Raw genomic sequence first — 21,363 nt, forward strand, 5'->3', positions numbered from 1 at the left:
TTGATGTGCCATCTGTTGGAATGACAAATGCAATGCATACGTCTATTGTTGTATGCCATTTAATAATGCGGTGTTAATGTCTGTCATACACCATCTATTAGAACAACAAATGCAATGCATTTTATTACTAAAAATATTTGTGGTGCGCCATCTGTTTGACAGAGACATAGAAACTGGATGAACACACATATAAACACACAATTATCCTTTTATTGAGGTGGATGAGTGCCTGGAAAAAGCCAGATTTCCCCAGAGGACAAATATATACCTACCTACTTTCTCATCTTTTTTTTCTTGTTCTTTGGTCTTTTTCATTTGCTGGTCAGCTGTCAGACTGCTACCCCTTTCTTAATTTTCTTTTTTTATTTTATTTTATTAGCATTTACCACATTTCTCAAGCTTTGTGGTGGAGCATCAAGAGGGTGTATTTTGGTGGTGTCCCTTTTACTGTTATTAATAACAAAAAACATTTTAAATGGCTCTTGTTTATATCTAGTTAACATCCATCAATCCAGTTTCAATGTTTATTATAAAAAAATAGATGGCAAAATGGGTGCAAATAATTCAAATGACCACTAACCTAAGTGTACAATACATTGAATGTGAAATGTTAGGAGAGCATACAGAACAAAGAGGAGGAGATAAGAGAACCCACTTTTCCATAGTAACTCATGCTGGCCCAGACTGAGTAATACATGACTCACTTCAAAAACCCATAGCCTGGGCATTTATCATGCAATTTGTCATGGGTAGTGCCATACTTCCTCATGTATTTTTTTTAATTGGGCAAGAAAAAAACTCCTTTATTCCATGTGGTTTTTGCCTCTGCTACTACCAGCAAAGAGAGCTAAAAGGTAACTATTTGGCTGTGTTGTTATCGTCTCCCTTACAATTTGATCTTGGAGGAGGCACTGGGCAAAGAACAATCCAAAATATGTCCATCTCCCTTGATTGTCCTAATTATACAAAACAGAATATCCTCCTAAATAGGGACACTGAAATCCACTCCTAGAGTCTCTGTAAGCCTGAAAATATTGTTTCTTGACAAACATTTCATGCAACCTCCCTATGCTCTGCCCAAAAAACAAATCAAAGCAGACTCACCATGTGGGTGCAAATCAAAGGTTGGGGTGGGTGTGTTGGTGGTCGTGTGTAATGCTAATAGTTATGTATATGTGGAATGGACCCAAAACGTTTAGGCCTTGGATGTGGAAGCTTGTTCTCAATGCATAAAGCACAAGTTTTTCTGGTGGGAAAGGAGCAGTCCCTAATGTGGTTGTAAATCCTAAGCAGAGATCTGGTTTAACATACCTCCTTACATAGCATTGGCCCTAGAAGCAGATGTCTTGATCATGAGCACTCTATTACCCTTCTGATTCTATGTCTAAAGCTTGTAGTTTATATCATATCAAAGTAGCTTCAGGTAGCAATGAGGAAAACTTTGCCTGCAGTTTGTGCATAAAGAGTTAACTTCAACTTAGAAAATTTGATATTTCTAGTCCTAGCCTATTAGTGCTTGAAAGGGGGAGCACCTACCAATGTCTGTGCCTACATGAGTCTTTTGGTGCTAAAAACATTTGGAACATTTTGGAAGTAAAAGCCTTGGTAGTTGGCTGTTTTTTGTGATTCATCTGGGCACCAGGAATTGCAGTGAAAAATGAAGACCATCTGCCATTTCAAATAGGAAGAACTTGGGTAGGGTAAACCATAGCAAGTGTGTCAGCCCCCCGTAAACATGTAAACAGTGTTTAAATTAATGCACATAATGGGTTGGGAAAAATATTAGATGAGTAAGAGGTCAATTAGAGTGACTAATTCTGTTGTGCATATAGTATACTGCTTAAAAAAAACTAAAGGCACACTTATTAATCAGAGTATAGCATCACATCAATGAAACCTCCTGGCTACTGATCTGGTCAGTTAAGTAGTAGAGGGGGTTGTTAATCAGTCTCAGCTGCTTTGGTGTTAATGAAATTAACAACCGGTGTACTAGAGGGGCCACAATGAGATGACCCCAAAACAGGAATGGTTTAACAGATGGAGGCCACTGACATTTTTCCCTCCTCATCTTTTCTGACTGTTTTTTCACTAGTTTTGCATTTGGCTACGGTCAGTGTCACTACTGGTAGCATGAGGCAATACCTGAACTCTACAGAGGTTGCACAGGTAGTCCAACTTCTCCAGGATGGCACATCAATATGTGCCATTGCCAGAAGGTGTGACCCAGCACAGTCTCATGGGCATGGAGGAGATTCAAGGAGACAGGCAATTACTCAAGGAGAGCTGCACAGGGCTGTAGAAGGTCCTTAACCCATCAGCAGGACCAGTATCTGCTCCTTTGGGCAAGGAGCAATAGGATGAGCACTGCCAGAGCCCTACACAATGACCTGCAGCAGGCCACTGGTGTGAATGTATCTGACCAATCAATCAGAAACAGACTTCATGTGGGTGGTCTGAGGGCCCGACGTCCTCTAGTGGCCCCTGTGCTCACTCCCTGGCACAGTGGAGCGCTATTGGTATTTTCCATAGAATACCAGAATAGGCAGGTCCACCACTGGCCCCCTTTGCTTTTCACAGATGAGAGCAGGTTCACCCTGAGCACATGTGAGAGACGTTAAAGGGTCTGGAGAAGACGTGGAGAACGTTATGCTGCTTGTAACGTCATTCAGCATGACCAGTTTGGTGGTGGGTCAGTGGTGATGGTCTGGGGAGGCATAGCCATGAAGGGATGTACAGACCTCTACAGGCTAGGCAACGGCACCTTGACTGCCATTAGGTATCGGGATGAAATCCTTGTACCCATTGTTAGACCGTGTGCTGTTGCAGTGGGTCCCGGGTTCCTCCTGGTGCACAACAATGCCCGGCCTCATGTGGTGAGAGTATGCAGGCAGTTCCTGGAGGATGAAGGAAATGATACAATTGACTGGCCCCCATGCTCACCTGACCAATAAATCCAATAGAACACCTCTGGGCCATTATGTTTTGGTCCATCTGACGCCACCAGGTTGCACCTCAGACTGTCCAGAAGATCAGTGATGCCCTGGTCCAGATCCGGGAGGAGATCCCCAAGGACACCATCTGTTGTCTCATTAGGAGCATGCCCCAACGTTATCAGGCATGCATACAAGCACGTAGGGGCCATACAAACTACTGAGTATGATTTTGAGTTGCTGCAATGAAATTTCGGCAAAATGGACTAGCCTGCCGCATCATTTTTTCACTTTGATTTTCAGGGTGTCTTTGAATTTTAGCCCTCTGTAGGTTGATCATTTTCATTTTCATCAAACGATGTGGCATCCTTTCGTTCCTAACACATTACCCAGTCTAGTTAAGTATAGATATCCAGCATGTTTTTTTTCCCATTGGGATCTGATTTGTTTGTGATGTGTTCCTTTAATTTTTTGAGCAGTTTAGATTAGACAAGAGCAGTGTTCTGATTTATGTACTACTAGTTCCCTATTTTTGCCCTTTGAACTCCATTAGAAAGTTATGTTAAAAATATATGTCAAGGAATTTGTTTCCTGTTGTAAAACATTACATAAAGACTAATCACAAGTCTGTTTATCACCCATCCTGAGGCAACGGTCTTTTGTAACCACTGCCTGTTTTTGAGATCTTGTCTTAAAAGTTTTTGAAACAGAGTAAAACTGTAATATTTTTATAGGTATTGGATTTATGCAAATCATTTTCTGGTCACCTCTTTTTAACATGTACAGTTGGAATGATATGAGTGAAAGTATTTCATAACAGATCAAAAGAAGTGTGCAGACATGTAGGCTTTGCCTGCACCACCACTTTGTCAACACCAGTTTCAAAGTTCTCACAGGCGGGACCCTGGCCTTGTGCCACTCCCAAAGCCTTGTATTGTCTCCTAGCACATACACTGAAAGGTGATCACCTCTGCCAAAATGGGATTAGGATTTGGGTGTTGCAAGGTCTTTGTAGGGCTGGATTTTCTCTCCGTCTCTCTCTGCTGTTAGTCGAGACCACGCTAGTGCACTATGGGGAGGAGTGGGGGAGGTCAGATGTGGGTGGAGTGTCTGTATTTCTACACCGTGGGAGTGCCGAACTAGCCGTTTAGAGCTTTATATATAAAGCTGGTGTAATATGCTTAGCTTAAGGCCATTGAAGGAGAAACATTTCCTGGTAAAATGGAAACTTGAGCTTTGATTTGATGTCTTCATTCTAGGGCAAATATGGGATTTTTATTTCAGTATAGCAAAGCCGTAGGTGCGACTTTCATAACCTTTGCCCCATACCTGCCTTTGTGCTCAGCAGTGAAAATTATTGAGAATGTACAGTATTTGTGATAGTCTATCCTGCATCATACGAGTACCTCATTTAGAAAGATGCCTGAATATATATATATACATATATATATATATATATATATATATATATAGTGGGGTACAGCCCGGACACAGACAGGTAGACATGATGTTGATCACCACACACACGTTTATTCACAATAATATGTACAATAGAGTGCACAAACCCAGTGCTGCAGCACCAATCATCCTTTCAAGTCCAGGCCTTCACACAATGCCTTTCCTGTCTCTGGTCCATCTCCACTCTTCTCGTCCGAGCTCTGTCCTCTTCCACCCGACTCCAGCCTTCGAATGCAAGTCTAGATGGGCTCCAGGTGCTTCCCAACACTCCTCCGCGGACACTCCCCTGTGTGGCGGAAGTGCCGGCTGTGTAACTGGAAGCACTCCGGGTGTCCCCAGTCTACTTCCCCCCAGCACTTCCGGGTGTGGTGGAAGTGCTGAGTTCCAGGGCTCCGAAGGCAGCGGGGCGCCCCCTTGCGGCAACCACGGGCCCCTACAAGGTTGAGCTTCCAAACTCCCTACCCGTGGTCCCCAAAGCAACCAGGGCAGTCGCCCCCACATGGTCTGGGGAAGGCGCAAGCCCTCCTCCGGTCCTCCTGGGCGACCTGGCTGGGTCGCCTCACCAGCCATCTCTGACAATATACATATATTTTTTTTACCAAATAACATTATATAGGCCAGGTATCACCGAGGCACAGTGGTTAAAGCTGCAGCCTCACAAATCCAGTATCCTGGGTTTGGAAATGCTTCCATTCATTGTCTGCGTGAAGTATGGGCCTTCTACATCAATTTTCCTTGCACATTCCTAAAGTTATGTAGATCAATTAATTGGTGATTCTGTATTGGCTCTGTGTTGGTGTTCACACCAAGTGGGCCTTGTGATCGTCTAGCATCCTGCCATGTTCCTGCTTTGTGCCCAGTGCTTTTGGGGTAGCCTCCCCTGTGATTCTAAACTGAATTAAGTGAGTTTGAAAATGCTGTTTTACTTTATGTTATGTTACAGTATGGGGTTCTATAAAATAGAAATACGAGATATTCAAATAATTCCCAAGAGAAGCACACCTACAGTAACTTACCCCTTTTTTGTGGCCTATAGTGCCATGTCTAAGACCCCCTGCAACTTACAGTAATGATACCTTTAGCACATTTCTGCCTTATTAGGCCTTTGGGACATGTTGGCTAAGATATTAAACACAATTTTTAAGCTTTCTATTTAAAACACACTTCTATCTTACTGTGTGACACTTGTTACATGTAATACTAAAAGATGAAAACAATTATACTACCAATGTGTACTTCTAAAGTGCCCTGGGATGGCAGTAACTATAGAAATTTTCTATATTACATTATGAATTTTATATTGTCTATGGTCATAAATGTTGACATATATTACTGTCCTAAAAACCACCACTATCTTTTCAAAGCAAAATATTCTCTAGTTTATGGTAACTATTTAGAATTTTTTTTTTATATTCCATTAATTGGTTATTTTTTGTGTTTTTAGATTGCAATCTTTCATGATGTCATTAATATGTCATATATAAAACTGAAATTTGATAAAAAATGTACATGCATATTGCTGGTTTTATTCCTTTGACCATAATGTAATCAGAGTGAAACTTCAATTGGGAAAGGACAGAATTAACTTAAATAAAACCTTTAACAACTGTTTTGACAAAATGTCTTCTGAGATTTATTAAAGAAATCCTCTAGGAATGATTATGAGTGTTATTATTGTATCATTAAAGATTTCTGCACTGTGATGAAATCCTTCAAGCGACAAATGGAGAGGGCCAATTTGTGACACACGTGTTGTGATGGATGGCTGGCAGCTCATCCCGGCTGACAAACCCAGGACACTAGATGGCGTCTTCCCTGCAGTCTAGAGGTGCCTCAGATTCCCGCAGAGCACCATGGGAGATGGAGTTTGGCTTCACAACTCTGCTGGGTACCATGGGTGTCACCGTGTGATGCTGCAGGGAGATGCGGGGATTTTCATTTCCGGTCACGGGGACGGAAGAACAGAAGTACTTCCGGGCTGAAAAAAAATGTAATTCTCCTTCTGACCCAAAAGTGCTGACAAGTCACGTGAACAGAAGAGGAGAAGCACTTCCAGGTCAAGGACTATATAAAGGACTGGTGGAGACCCAGCGAGCGAGCCGGAGTTGGGAGGGAGTGTGACAGAGCTGCTGGGAGGAGAATTATTGTATTATTGATTATTGATTTGTTTATTGTGGTGGTTGTGGTGCTTTGGAGCACAATATTGAGAAAAGAAGAAATTAAAATATTTCCTGGTGCTTTTACCTGGTGTCTTGGACGTTTGTCTGTGGGATTTGAGGAGCGACATCGCCCTCTAGTGTCACAGTGTTTTGTTTTTTGCTCCAGGCTAACCTTTCTGTTCTGTGGACTACAATTGCACTTCAACTTTTCATGTAGGTTCCAATGTCAACTCTTTTATAGCACACTGAGCCATTGTCGTAAATTTATTAAACAAAGGTTGAATTATTAAGTTTTTTTTAATATAAGCTATATAGCACATCTCATGATTGAGTATAAAAGTAATGCCCTGTCTTTGATAGATAATACTCACATTGTATGAGCTGTTGATTCCTGCTTCGTGTGATACAGGCCTTACCAATAAGCAAATTGAATTAATTGGCAGTAATTCCCAAAGCTACAGTTGTGCTTGAAAGTTTGTGAGCCCTTTAGAATTTCATATATTTCTGCATAAATATGACCTAAAACATCATCAGATTTTCGCTCAAGTCCTAAAAGTAGATAAAGAGAAACCAGTTAAACAAATGAGACAAAAATATTACACTTTGTCATTTATTTATTGAGGAAAATGATCGAATATTACATATTTGTGAGTGGCAAAATTATGTGAACCTCTAGGATTAGCAGTTAGTTTGATGATGAAATTAGAGTCAGGTGTTTTCAATCAATGGGATGACAATCAGATGCGAGTGGGCACCCTGTGTTATTTAAAGAACAGGGATCTATGGAAGTCTGCTCTTCACAACACGTTTGTGGAAGTGTATCATGGCACGATCAAAGGAGATTTCTGAGGATGTCAGAAAAAGAGTTGTTGATGCTCATCAGGCTGGAAAAGGTTACAAAACCATCTCTAAAGAGTTTGGACTCCACCAATCCACAGTCAGACAGATTGTGTACAAATGGAGGAAATTCAAGACCATTGTTACCCTCCCCAGGAGTGGTCGAGCAACAAAGATCACTCCAACAGCAAGCCGTGTAATAGTCAGCGAGGTCACAAAGGACCCCAGGGTAACTTTTAAGCAACTGAAGGGCTCTCTCACATTGGTTAATGTTCATGTTCATGTGTTCACCATCAGAAGAACACTGAAAAACAATGGTGTGTGTGGCAGGGTTGCTAGGAGAAAGCCACTGCTCTCCAAAAAAAACATTGCTGCTTGTCTGCAGTTTGCTAAAGATCACGTGGACAAACCAGAAGGCTATTGGAAGAATGTTTGTGGATGGATGAGACCAAAATAGAACTTTTTGGTTTAAATGAAAAGTGTTATGTTTGGAGAAAGGAAAACACTGCATTTCAGCATAAGAACCTTATCCCATCTGTGAAACATGCTGGTGGTAGTGTCATGGTTTGGGCCTGTTTAGCTGCATCTGGGCCAGGACGGCTTGCCTTCATTGATGGAACAATAAATTCTGAATTATATCAGAGAATTCTAAAGAGTTCACAAACTTTCAAGCACAACTGTATGTTTACAACCCAAATGAGTCACAAGAGTATTATTGAAGGTCAAGGAACTATCTTAAAATTATATATTAACATTGCATATAGTAATTTTTAGACTCTCCCGACCAGACAATTTCATTCAAGTTTACTCATGAATAACTTTGGCATCTTTACATGAAACAGTTGATTGACCAAATAACATAATTAATTAAAATAATAGTTTCTTCTTGTTGCAGAAAGAGTGAGGAAGCATGATACTTTAAGAGGCAAGTAAAACCTGGACCAAGCAATGAGGTTACACTCTCTACCGAGCAATGGACTTGGGAATGTTGCTGACAGTAACTCCTTGTCAAGTGTGCAGGTAAGCTTGACTAGACACATTCGCTGTCAAGCTATGCCATTACCTCTCAGCTTTACTATCTCAACGTGTGTGTGTGTTTTTTTTTATTCTCATACCTTTCTGTTACTTATTTGCCTTTACTTTTCTGCACGTTTTTTTAGTTTTTTTTCTCCAAATTTAATTCTTTCCATATACTCATTCTTGATTTTGTATTCTCTGAAGTAGATTCATAAATATCTGACCTTACAAGTATTCTCTTAATATCTTAACTGAACTCATTGTAGTTGAATTTAGATGTTGACACTAAGTTTTAAAATTTATAATTGACCACATCAGTTTAGCAGTAAATATACAGAAAACAATTCAGAAAATAATATTCATGGCTATCTGGAGTTAACATTAGTTATCCCAGCCAGTTCAGAGTAGTAAATCTTCCCATTTATAAAGTAGTAAATTTAGACACTCCATGCAATGATGTCCCTGTTCTGAGTGCATATATATTCTGCCTGCAGCACTCACCAGGGGCCTTATGGCATAACGCTGTGCGTAGAATTCACACTATAACATGACGTAAGCAGAAAAGCTGAAATGTGCTTACGCACAGAAAAATCCAGATGCAGGAATCTGTGCGTACTCCAACTTCCACGTTCTTCCGCGTTCTTGCGTGAAAAGTAACGCTCGTGCACATGCCTGCTCTCCCGCCCCAATTCCTCCCAGAATTACGCCTCATGAATATGCAAATCAATATAAATAGCCTTTAAGCTTAGCTTTCTGTGAAAAGACAATGGGAAAAGCATGGGGGAAAATATAAGAATTTCAGCGAATACCAAGTGGAGGCAAAGGTGAAACTTACTATTTGTTGCTTTAAACAGTGGTATAATCAACAAAAGTAAGTCGATCGAGTGACATAACTTGTTGGAGAAAAGCTCAAGTTCACAAAGTCGCACAGTGCCCGAAATAAAAAAGAAGTCACATATCAAAGTTGCCGTGAAAAGGCGAGTCATAGCCCACCATCTGAGTGTCATATGAAAGCTTATTAGGGTACAGACAAAAAAAATAGCCACACAGTGGGAACAAAGCACAAAATGTCAACTTTAATCTCGAAATTTCCACTTTAATCACATAGTTTAAATAATCACACCCATCCTGGTCCATCTTCACTGGCTCCCTGTGTCTTACAGAATCGAATATAAAATCCTACTAATAACCTACAAAGCCTTAAATAACCTCCCACCAAACTACATCACTGACCTTCTCCATCAGTATGTGCCTGCCCGCTCACTAAGGTCCTCTGATTCTGGCAATCTTGTTGTACCCCACACTAATCTACACTCCATGGGTGACAGGGGCTTTAGCTGTATAGCGCCCAGACTCTGGAATGACCTACCGAAATTAATCAGGTCAGCTGACTCCATGAATTCTTTTAAAAAACAACTCAAAACTCATCTGTTCAGGAAGGCTTTTAGCTCTACTTGACTTCATTCCCCTTCTCTTAAGTTTACCTCTCTGTCAAGATGCTCATGTAACCTGTGTGTGTGCTAGACCATCAATTATGTTGTATGTTAGGCTTTCTCTGAATTTACTGTCTTAATCTTATTTATTTATTTATTTATTTGGTTTGTACTATGCTATATACTGTATACCCTGCCATTCTTTCTTATATTCTGTAAGTGCCTTGAGCATGGGAAAGGCGCTATATAAATAAAATGTATTATAGTTTATTTAGCCATTAAAGTAGAACATCATAAACTTCATCTTAAAATCATTTAATTTACTAGTTTCTCAAATCCCATCATAACTAAAGTAACATGTTAAATGTTTTGTTTTGTATTTGATCTTCTATGTGCTCTGTGTGTGTGAATCACTATGTGCTTCTGTTCTTTCTCTTTCTCTGACAGGACACAGAATCCATTACATTTGTGATATTAAAGCTCTCTGAATAATTAAAATACAGTACTGAGATGTATACATGATATAATTTTCATAATGATTGGAATGAAAGCATGTTATTAAACATGGGAACACGGTGGTGCAGTGATTGTTCATGTCTCACACAAGATGCTGCTGCACCATGCGTGACCTTCGATGAAATTATTGTAGCAGTACTGTACTGTCTCTTTCAAACGTACTAACCTCCAATTCCTGTCCTTACTTTTCTTTCTCCAAATACCCAATCGCCACACAATCAGCTCTGTAGTACACGTTAAGCCATCTGTAAGCTTACAGCGACGATTCTTCAAAACTTTTAAGGAACATTGAAATATCTTCATACTATGTGTTTAATTATTCTATCTGTCTATCTTTCCAGTGTCGCGCCAGCCTCAGCAAATATACAGCGCGAGGCAGGAACAATACGTGAACTTGCTAGCGCTGTGGCACCGTGTCCTCACATGTTTAATTATCAACAACACAGATTATTTAAATGAAGTTAAAGTTTTATCTGTATAATATAATCAACATATTTTGCTGCATTTCATCTTAAAAATGATATTGTCATCATATGTAAATATGCGCTTTATAAAGTGGCGCAGGTTGTGCAATATTATAACTGTAGTGCAAGTTTACAGTAGGGTAATTGTACTTATAAGTACAAACAGTTCTACAAGGAGCATTTGATGGACTGATTCAGTGCGTTTATATTTCTTGGGATGAAACTGTTTCTAAACCACGAGGTCCGTACAGGAAAGGTTTTGAAACGTTTTGCTTTGGCTGAGGCAGCATGTGCTTGATGCTGTATATACCGATAATTCTCTTTCCGGTCAGCTGCTGCTGTGATTCCCCACTCAGATACAGTGATATAAGTACTCTGAGTGGTGCAGTGAGAGTAATATGGAAAAAGATGATCCGTTGTGGCAACCCTTAACGGGAGCAGCTGAAAGAAGAAAAGAAGGTGCAGTGAGAGTAACAAAGCTAAATCAGTTATGGTATTTGGAATACTATGGCTATTCCCTGAACCATTATATTGTTACGTGTTAATTACAATCAGATGCATTACACTAATAAACAATACGTAGTTAGTTTCAGTGTATTTATAAAGCCGAGTCAGGAATGTGGATCTAAGAAAGAAAAGGTAACCACACAGGAACAGTAGCACTGCTTTGAAGCTGGGTGCCACCAGTCTGCAAAACCAAGCGGAGAACTTGCGTACGACAGGGTATGAGGTACCATGGAAATGTGCATGGCTTTACGCCAAGTTTAGGTTTTATAAATCGCAATTTGAATGAGGAAACGTTCTTACTCAACATTTCTGTGCGTACGCACAGTTTATACATGAGGCCCTAGATCTTTCTAGCTGAGCATTAACTGGTAGGCAAACTATGTGGATACCTAAAGCTGAAAGTAGCTGATATTTTTATGAATCCAAAAATGTGAACAGATGACTCTTTCAAATCCGAGCCACAACTGTTGCAGCTGGGTTGAGGTACATTAGCTGACCAGGGCAAAGACAAATTATCTTAGCTGAGGCTAGAACATGGGCAATAATATGAGATATGAGAGGACATAACGTCTTATCATGGTGATGGGGAAACATTAACTGGCTTTGATATGCTACTATAACTAGTTACTGGGCTGCATGAACTATCTTACAATTAAAGATGGTACTTGCTGAACAGACTGCTATGAACCTCAGTAAGCAGACACCCTTGATCAGAGGAATTAATACAGATGATGATTTTTGGAGCATTCACTCCAGCTGATCTGCATCAGAACAGTATCAGTAATACTGATGGTATAATCCTGTGGACTTTGACTGCATGAGTTCAACCCTGTAAAACAGGCATATCATGCCAAGTGACCTGGGCATTCAAAAAAAGCAGTGGATGGCTTTTTATTTTAGTTGCCCTTTTTTATAATGTTTAGTCCCACCATATGCACTTTGCTGCACTTGAGTACACAAATGAGTACTGTTTGAATTTTAGTGCACGCTTGCTGGGTTTCAACAAAAAAAAAAAAGGATTGTTTTCTATGCTGTTATAGGTGCTCAGTAAAAATTCAGATCTTAACAGCTTCTTTGGCTATGTTTTTTTTTTCACACAGCTAATCTCTGTGACCCCTTCTGACACCTCACCATCTGCACAGATGGATATGTTTTTCTCTGGGGGTTCACCAGACTGCGACTGGTCCAATGAGGATCCCCTTCAGCAAGAGAGGCGGCACAGTTCCTGTACTGGGCATCTACAGGGAGCAGAAGTACACCTACGACAATCCTCACAACTGAATGTTGGCACGGGGGTACTGGACTCCTTCCGTCGACACAGCTGGGAGCCTGGAAAAGAAGCACAATTCAACTCAGCATTTGACCAGCGCAGGTACACGTGACTCACTGGCTGATTATGCCCAGCACAATCTGTGGCATTGTCTTACCTGCCTAAAAAGTAAAAAAAAAAAACATGGGATAACACTTGAAGAATTACTTATGAAGTTAGTATTGTTAGGTGCGGAGTGTTAAATATTATGAGGGTGTCATTCTTGGAGTGAGCGTGATGAAAAAGAGACCATGACATTTGGTATACTTCAGGAGCTAAACTGTACTTGACATTAACATTATTTCCATTTTCTGCCTACATTTAAAGGTGATTAGTTGGTTTAGATATTGAAAATAGCTCACATTTGTCTGGCTTGTGCTCAGCTTAATAGGAATACATTTTGATAACCCATGACAGACAGCTACATTTGAAGAACTGTGACTTCTGAAAGTGGAAGCTGCATTTCTCTGCATTGTATGTTAAATTAAAACAGCCATCATTTCCGTAGATCAGTCATGCCTCTCTTGATCTCGGATACAAGCTGCCATCTAGTGGATGATGATGAACTTTATTGCAAGGCATCTTTAATATTATTACCAGCCTGCATGTAAACCTGGTAGAGCAGTCTTGTACTTGGTGCCTGCAGTTTTTCAGTCCAGCCAGGTCCTGCTGTTATTTGGATGACTGTTTAAATTAAAGTTGATAGTGCCAATCTCAAAATCCACATAAAGTTTATTCACTTTTTTACAGAAATTGGACAACTGTGCCAATGTTTTGTTCTCTTACGCATTTTGAAATGCCATTGTTGGTTAAGCAGTATTTCATATGGAAATAACACAGAGGTATCTGTTCTTGTTAAATATTTATTAATGTATTGTGCCTTTTAATTTTCACAATATAGTTACAAAGTGGGGAGCAAAGTATACAAAATAAAGGTTCAAAATAAAATTCTCCTCTAAAAATAAATAATACACTTCTGTATTAAAATTGTTGATAACAATACAAAACATATACTGTAGTTTCTTTCTGAGTTCAGAATGACAGCTAAAAATGGTAGCACATAAAACAAGAAGTTTAATTAGAAGCAGTAATCAATTAATATATACAAATACCGACAATTAAACAATAATGAGTCTGAAACTGCATTCTTTACCAGTTATGCCATCATCAACAAGCAACAACCTAAATAACATGTCATAAAAAATAAGAGAGCAAAATCTTGTGGAATACCTAAGGCAAGTGACCAAAACCTAGTGGGTATTTTTTGATTGACACAATAAAGTATGTAAAGTCAACTAAAAGCAACTTTAACTGAAATAGAAATCAAACTAAAATGAGGAATTGGCTGTGATTAAAACTGCAGAAGATGGCTCAACAAAACAGTGTTCAGAAATGCTGCCTTACCAGCCTAGCGTTGAATCCTGTACCTGCTCTTTGACTGTGTGGAGTTGGCATGTTGTGCTTGTGTGTGGGTTTTCCTCCTTCATCTCCAGAGAGGTGTGTGCTTTGTGTGAAAGTAGATGTGCAGGACAAGGACTGAACACTGTCATATTTGTATGTTCAATGTAAGGATTTTTTAATGAGGTAACACTCAGAAATGTCTGAAATGAGGTGTCATGTTCTCATTAAACAATTAATACATATACAAAACCTCCCCACATCCTGTCAGACTACATTCAGATTACGATGTTTAAGGTGATATTTTTTGAATTTCTTCTTAAAACAGTATGTTTTCTTTCAGTGCTTTATATTTTTCACAGAGCCCAAGCAGATGAAGCTAAAAGCAATGGCAGCTGCAGTTTTGTATGTGCCTTATTACACAATAGCCTCCTACACAGGCAACTCTCTCATGTATGCTGTTTGTCATGGTATGCCTTTTTTACAGTGGTTAGGATCAAGTAGTTCCTTAACAATGAATAGATGTTTGAATCCAGAAAGGGCTGAGTCACTTCAGATGATGTAGTGCTGAAAACAGCATTCTTTTCTGCAGGGTTTCTATGTCTGAAAAGCTTTTCAGGTGTGCCTATTGCATGCCACAGATAGTAATGCCAAAGAGAAGCCCACCTTAGGCTTTAACACAGAGTAATACAGTACACATATGGACTGGTATTTAGCTGGAAAGAGACTTTCAGGCTCACTGTCTCAGCCTCAGTTCTTCATCTTCCATATTTCTTTTGGGTGTTCCCTCAAATGTTTCCCAATGGCCTTCTCATCTTGCATTTTTAGATTGCTGCATTAGTGAGTTATGTTAAGTGTGCAATTCAGACTGTAGATGTGGGTGGTAAAACAACCAGATTCTGTGTCTGTAATACTTCATAAGTTTTACATCTCTGATACAAAAATGTCAAAAGTACACACTATAATTGTCTTCTTTTATTTTTCAAATAGCAAACAGTAAGTCTTCAAAGCTCTGACCTGAAAATATTTTAAAATGCAAAGGAGACCTGTGTTTGACCAGGTGACCTCCTAGATTAGTTTGGTATCTTGGAGCTTATTTGGCATGAAACTTTCTGTATATCTAATCTCACAAGAGACGCCCCACAGGTTGCCATCAGGCCTTATTCTCTTTTATTGCCTTTTTTGTATGTTTTCTTTTTTTCTCTTATCCCTGGCTGACATTTCTTTCTAATGTAGCATGGGTTTCAATGATTCATTGGAAAATGGCAGGGAAAGCAGAGCTGGGTAGTAAAATTTAGAGCCTCTGGTTAGTCTCCATTATATAGTAAAAATAGAAATCTTTATTTGCGGTGGGCTGGTGCCCAGCCTGGGGTTTGTTTCCTGCCTTGCACCCTGTGTTGACTGGGATTGGCTCCAGCAGACCCCTGTGACCCTGTAGTTAGGATATAGCGGGTTGGATAATGGATTGCTTGTTGTCATTCTTTTGCAAAAATAAGCTCTTTTGGGGTCTAACACACATTTAGCTTCTGAAACCTAGATGAACAGTTTGAAAGGTTTTGGTAGGACCCAAAATATTATTCCTGAGCATCCACCCTCTTTCTCTGGAAATTTGTAACGGCTTTGCATTTCCCCAGCTGACGCCCAGTATTAATCTAATGCAAACTGGTGAATTTCTTTCTAAATTAAGAGCTAGTTATTGTATTCCTCTCTTTTATTTTAGGGTTCTTTGTTCACTCACTTTCAGTGTCTTGGCTATACATAGTGAGACCATCAGCTGTTAGGATAGAGAGTAATGTTTAACAGCCAAGATCAAGAAAATAATGGGAGAAAAAATGTTCTTTGGCAGATGCCAAGAAAACAAAAAAAAATGGGTTTGAGGGTTTAGTAACACAGAATTTCAAATCAGATTATAAGGCAAAGTATTAATTCTAAATTCTAAAGAAGGGCTCATACAGACAAGTCTCACTTCTGAATAATGATGTTAATATACTCTCCAAAGGCCTAGCTAGAAAGATTGAGAAAGTGCTTCCTTCGGTAATATCACAAGACCAAACTGGATTTGTTAAAGGAAAACACTTAGCTTCCAGTCTTCAACACCTGTTTAATGTATATATCCACCCACAAAGTCTAATACCCTGGAGATGTTATTATCGTTGAATGCAGAAAAAGCATTTGGTATCATTGAATGGAACTAACATATGTGCATGGATCAAACTACTGTATACCAGTCCAGCAGCATCAGTTTGTTTTAACAACATTGTTTCAGACTTCTTCAAACTAGAACATGTTACTAGGCAAGGATGCCTCCTGTCACCACTGTTATTTGCAATCACCATTGAGCCACTAGCAGCTCACTTTCAAAGTGCTTCTGAGATAAAGGGGATTATCAGAGAAGGACTCGAACAGAAAATATCACTATATGTAGATGATATGGTGCTATATACAGTATATCAGATCCACAGAATACTGTGCCTGCAGTCCTAACAGAACTACCAGAATTTCAAAAGATATCTGGACTCAAAATGAATTTGAATAGAAGTGTGCTTCTTCCAGTGAACTCTCTAGCATGCGATATTAGAGTGGACATCTTCTCTTTTATCATTGCAGATCAGTTTAAATACCTAGGTGTTCTAGGTATTCTTTTTCAACAAAAATTTTGTCTGCATGGAAAAACTCAACCAAGACTTGCATAGATGGTCAACCCTCCATCTCACTTTATCGGTGAGAATTAACACTGTCAAGATGAATATCCTTCCTAAGCTTCTTTTTCTTTTTTCGAACCATTTTTAAGAAATTAGATTCAATCATAACCTCATTTACTTGGAGTTCAAAACATCAATGCATCCAATGGGCGACCCTACAAAGACCTGAGGCAGAAGGTGGCATGGCTTTACCCACCTTTCAATTTATTACTCGGCAGCAAATATACAAACTATAAAAACCTGGAAATTGACAGAAATAGATGAACACACACAGACGTGGTCTGCAATAGAAATGAAATCCTGCAGTAATTCTTCATATTACTTGCTTTGAGCCCTAGTAAATACAAGTTATTGTCAATATAATAACAACCCAATTGTGCTTCAGTTTTTAATGTTTGGAAAACGTACAGTATTATATCACTTAGAGATTTGTACATGGATAATGTCTTTGCATTTTACGAACAGTTACATTCCAAATTTAGCTTCCCATCAATACAATTTTTCCACTATTCTCAAATTATAAACTTAAACAAAATTTTCCTCACCTCCCACCTACTTCTGTTCTGGAAGAAATATTGATCAGTCTTGACGACTCAAACAGTAATTCTATATTGTATAAAAACATTTTAAAGTCCCTTCCTTTCAATAATCCCAGAATACAGTGGGAAAAGGATCTCTTACTCAGCATTTCATAAAAGGAGTGTAAGGCAGCCATGCACAGAATTTACTGTTGCTCCATATGTGCAAAGCATACAATTATTCTACCTAAAATCTTTTATCGAGCACATTTATCTCATTTAAAATTGTCCAAAATATTTCCAGGGCAAGATCTAACCTGTGAATGTTGCAATCAAGCTCCAGCCTCATTGGGCCACATGTTTTGGGCGTGTACAAAATTAACATCATTTTGGACCAAAATCTTAAAATGCCTTTTAAACAGCCTTGGTGTCACAATCTCTCCTAATCCATTAACAGCTGTTTTTGTTGTCCTCCCAGATGGACTTAAAGTGGAAAAAGATCAAACTTACTTTAATTGTCTTTAATTCTCTATTAGCACGTTGACTTATCTTGCTCAACTGGAAGAATCCTAGTCCACCTCTTTTAAGACAGCAGGTAACTGATGTTCTATACTATTTGAAATTGGAAAAAAATCAAATTCTGCCTTAGAGGATCTGTTCACAGCTTTTTTAAAACCTGGCAGGAACTAATCAAAAACATTTTAGATTGTAAAATGATTTTGATAAATGTTTATGTACCTAATGTTTATGATAAGGAATTTATACAAACTTTATTTGCATCCATTCCCAATTTGAACACTCATAAAGTTATAATGGCTGGGGACTTTAATTGTGTTCTAAATCCACTTTTAGATAGGACTTCCTCCACAGGGGGAACGGCATCTAACACCGCAAAGATAATTACAAAGTTTATATCTGATCACAACTTATCAGACCCCTGGAGGTTTTTAAACCCAAATTCAAGAACATATTCTTTCAACTCACCAGTACATCATTGCTACTCAAGGATTGATTACTTCTTTATAAACAATAACTTCTTGCCTATGATTAAATTTTGCAAATACGATGCTATTGTTATTTCTGACCATGCACCTATGATCTTGGAGCTAAAATTACTAAGCCCCATACACTCACCCCAGATGGCGCTCAACCGCTTCTATTAGCTGACGAGAATTGTACTGAATTTATATCCAAACAAATCAAATTCTTTCTAGAGACAAATACATCACCTGAGATCTCTGCAGGAATACTCTGGGAAACTCTTAAGGCCTTCTTAAGAGGACAGATTATCTCATATCTTTCCCACAGAAATAAATCCGAAGCCAAGAAAGTAGCAGAGATAAAAAGCGAAATTACTAAAATAGATGAAGAACACGCCAGACTACCAAGCGAGACTCTACATGAGGAGGCAGGCTCTACATTCAGAATTAAACCTCTTGACAACTAAAGAAACTGAACAACTAATTTACAAATCCAGACATCATTATTATGAACATGGAGAGAAAGCTAATAAGCTTTTAGCTCAACAAATTCACAAGCAAGAAGTGCAATGCAATCTCGTAATCACTAACACGAACGGAGATAAAATCATCAACACAAAAATATAATGCACACTTTCAGAGACTACTATAAATCCCTATATACTACTGAGTTTAAAGAAGACAATACACAATCTAATGCATTTCTGGATACATTACAGATACCACAAATAGACGCTTTTAGTGTGGAGGAACTTGATAAACCTCTGGCATTATCAGAATTACTAGATGCTATAAAGTCACTCCAAGGTGGAAAGCAGCAGGCCCTGATGGCTACCCTGCAGATTTTACAAGAAATTCTCGCTCAGCTAGCCCTCCTATTAGCAACATTTACAGAAGCCAGAGATAACCAATCTCTTCCACAAACCTTTCACCAAGCACTAATCATCCAAAACAAAATAAGGACTTATTACAATGTGCATCATACAGACCAATTTCACTTCTGAATAACGACGTTAAAATACTCTCTAAAATCATAGCTAGAAGGATGGAGAAAGTGCTCCCTCGTAATATCACAAGACCAAACTGGATTTATTAGGGGCCGACACTTATCTTCAAATCTTCGACGCTGTTTAATGTAATATACTCACCAACTAAATCAAACACCCCAGAAATATTATTATCATTGGATGCAGAAAAGCATTCACATGATTGAATGGAAATACCTTTTACTACATTGGAGAAGTTTGGGTTTGGCCCGAACATTTGTGCATGGATTAAATTACTGTATACTAACCCAGAAGCTTCAGTTTGCATCAATAACATTTGCTCAGACTACTTTAAACTAGAACGTGGCACTAGACAAGGATGCCCTTGTCACCGCTGCTGTTTGCATTGCCATTGAACCACTGGCAATACATTGTCGAAATACTGATCAGATAAAGGGGATTAGCAGAGAAGGACTGGAACAGAAAATCTCATTATATGCAGATGACATGGTACTGTATATATCGGACCCAGAAAATTCTGTGCCTGCAGTCTTAGCAGCACTCACAGAATTTCAAAAGATCTCTGGTCTCAGAATTAATCTGAATAAAAGTGTACTCTTTCCAGTGAATTCTCAAGCATATAATATTAGATTAGACACCCTACCTTTTATCATTGCAGAACAGTTTAAATACCTAGGGTAAACATCACAAGTAAACATAAAGCTCTTATCAACAAAATTTCACGTCTGCATGGAAAAAATTAAACAAGACTTGCATAGATGGTCAACCCTTCATCTCACACTAGCTGGAAGAATTAACACTGTTAAGATGAATATTCTTCCTAAGCTCCTTTTTATTTCAAAACATCCAATATACATTAATAAATCATTTTTAAGCAATTAGATTCAACAATAACCTCATTTATTTGGAATTCAAAACATCCACGCATCAAAAGAGCGACCCTACAAAGACAAAAGGCAGAAGGCGGCATGGCTCTACCTAACTTCCAGTTTTATTACTGGGCAGCAAATATACAGGCGATAAGAACCTGGACACAAATAGAAGAACATACACAGGCATGGACCGCAATAGAAGTAAAATCCTGCAGTACTTCTTTGTATTCCTTGCTCTGTGCTCCAATAAACACACGTTATCGGCAATATACTAATAACCCAATTGTGCTCCACTCACTTAGAATCTGGAACCAATGTAGAAAGCATTTTAAGACGGAGAAGCTTCTATCTGTGGCACCTCTGCAAGAGAACCACCTCTTTCAACCTTCACAAACATATGCAGTTTTAATATCTGGAAAAATTTGGAATTAACTTGCTTAGAGATCTTTATATAGACAACGTCTTTGCATCCTATGAACAATTACATTCCAAATTTAACATTCCAGCTACACATTTCTTTCACTATCTTCAAATCAGGAACTTTGTTAAACAGAACCTTCCAGATTTTCCTCATCTTGCACCCTCATCCATGCTGGAAAAATATTGCTCAATCTCAAGGACTTAGACTCCATCTCTACAATATATAAAATCATTTTACAATCCCTTCCTTTCAAAGATCCAAGAGGACACTGGGAAAAGATCTCTCAATTAATATATCAGAAAAGGAGTGGAAAGTAGCAATGCAGAGAATTCACTCAAGCTCCATATGCGCAAAGCATACAATTATACAACTCAAAATTATATATCGAGCACATCTGTCTCAACTAAAACTCTCCAAAATGTTTCCAGGGCATGATCCAACCTGCGAACGTTGCAACCAATCCCAGCCTCAACAGGTCACATGTTCTGGGCCTGCACCAAATTAACATCATTCTGGACAAAATTTTTAATTACCTTCAGACAGCCTTGGACTCACAATCCCTCCTAACCCATTAACAGCTGTGTTTGGGGTTCTTCCAGAGGGGCTTAAAGTGGAGAAAGACAAACAAATTGTGATTGCATTCACTACACTGTTGGCACGCAGCCTTATTCTGATAAACTGGAAGAACCCAAACTCTCCTCTTTTAGGTCAGTGGGAAACCGATGTGTTATATTATTTGAAATTGGAAAAATCAAATACTCAGTTAGAGGATCGTACAGACTTTTTCAAAACATGGCAGGATCTAATCAGTAATATTTTAAAATAAGTTCATAAA

The 21,363-nt window shown here is 38.9% G+C and overlaps 1 protein-coding gene across 1 annotated transcript in view; it reads left to right on the forward strand.

The window, feature by feature from the left end:
• The first annotated feature begins 8,317 nt into the window (after positions 1–8,317).
• arhgef1a (Rho guanine nucleotide exchange factor (GEF) 1a) overlaps positions 8,318–21,363 on the forward strand; it is a 228,888-nt gene continuing 215,842 nt past the window's right edge. Inside the window, exons 1-2 of the mRNA XM_039767009.1 lie at positions 8,318–8,404; positions 12,422–12,693. Of these exons, the coding sequence (XP_039622943.1) occupies positions 8,333–8,404; positions 12,422–12,693 (344 nt within the window). The 5' untranslated portion in view covers positions 8,318–8,332. The remainder of the gene's footprint in view (positions 8,405–12,421; positions 12,694–21,363) is intronic.

The sequence above is a fragment of the Polypterus senegalus genome, chromosome 1 (assembly GCF_016835505.1).
Source record: "Polypterus senegalus isolate Bchr_013 chromosome 1, ASM1683550v1, whole genome shotgun sequence".
Taxonomy (NCBI): Eukaryota; Metazoa; Chordata; class Cladistia; order Polypteriformes; family Polypteridae; genus Polypterus; species Polypterus senegalus.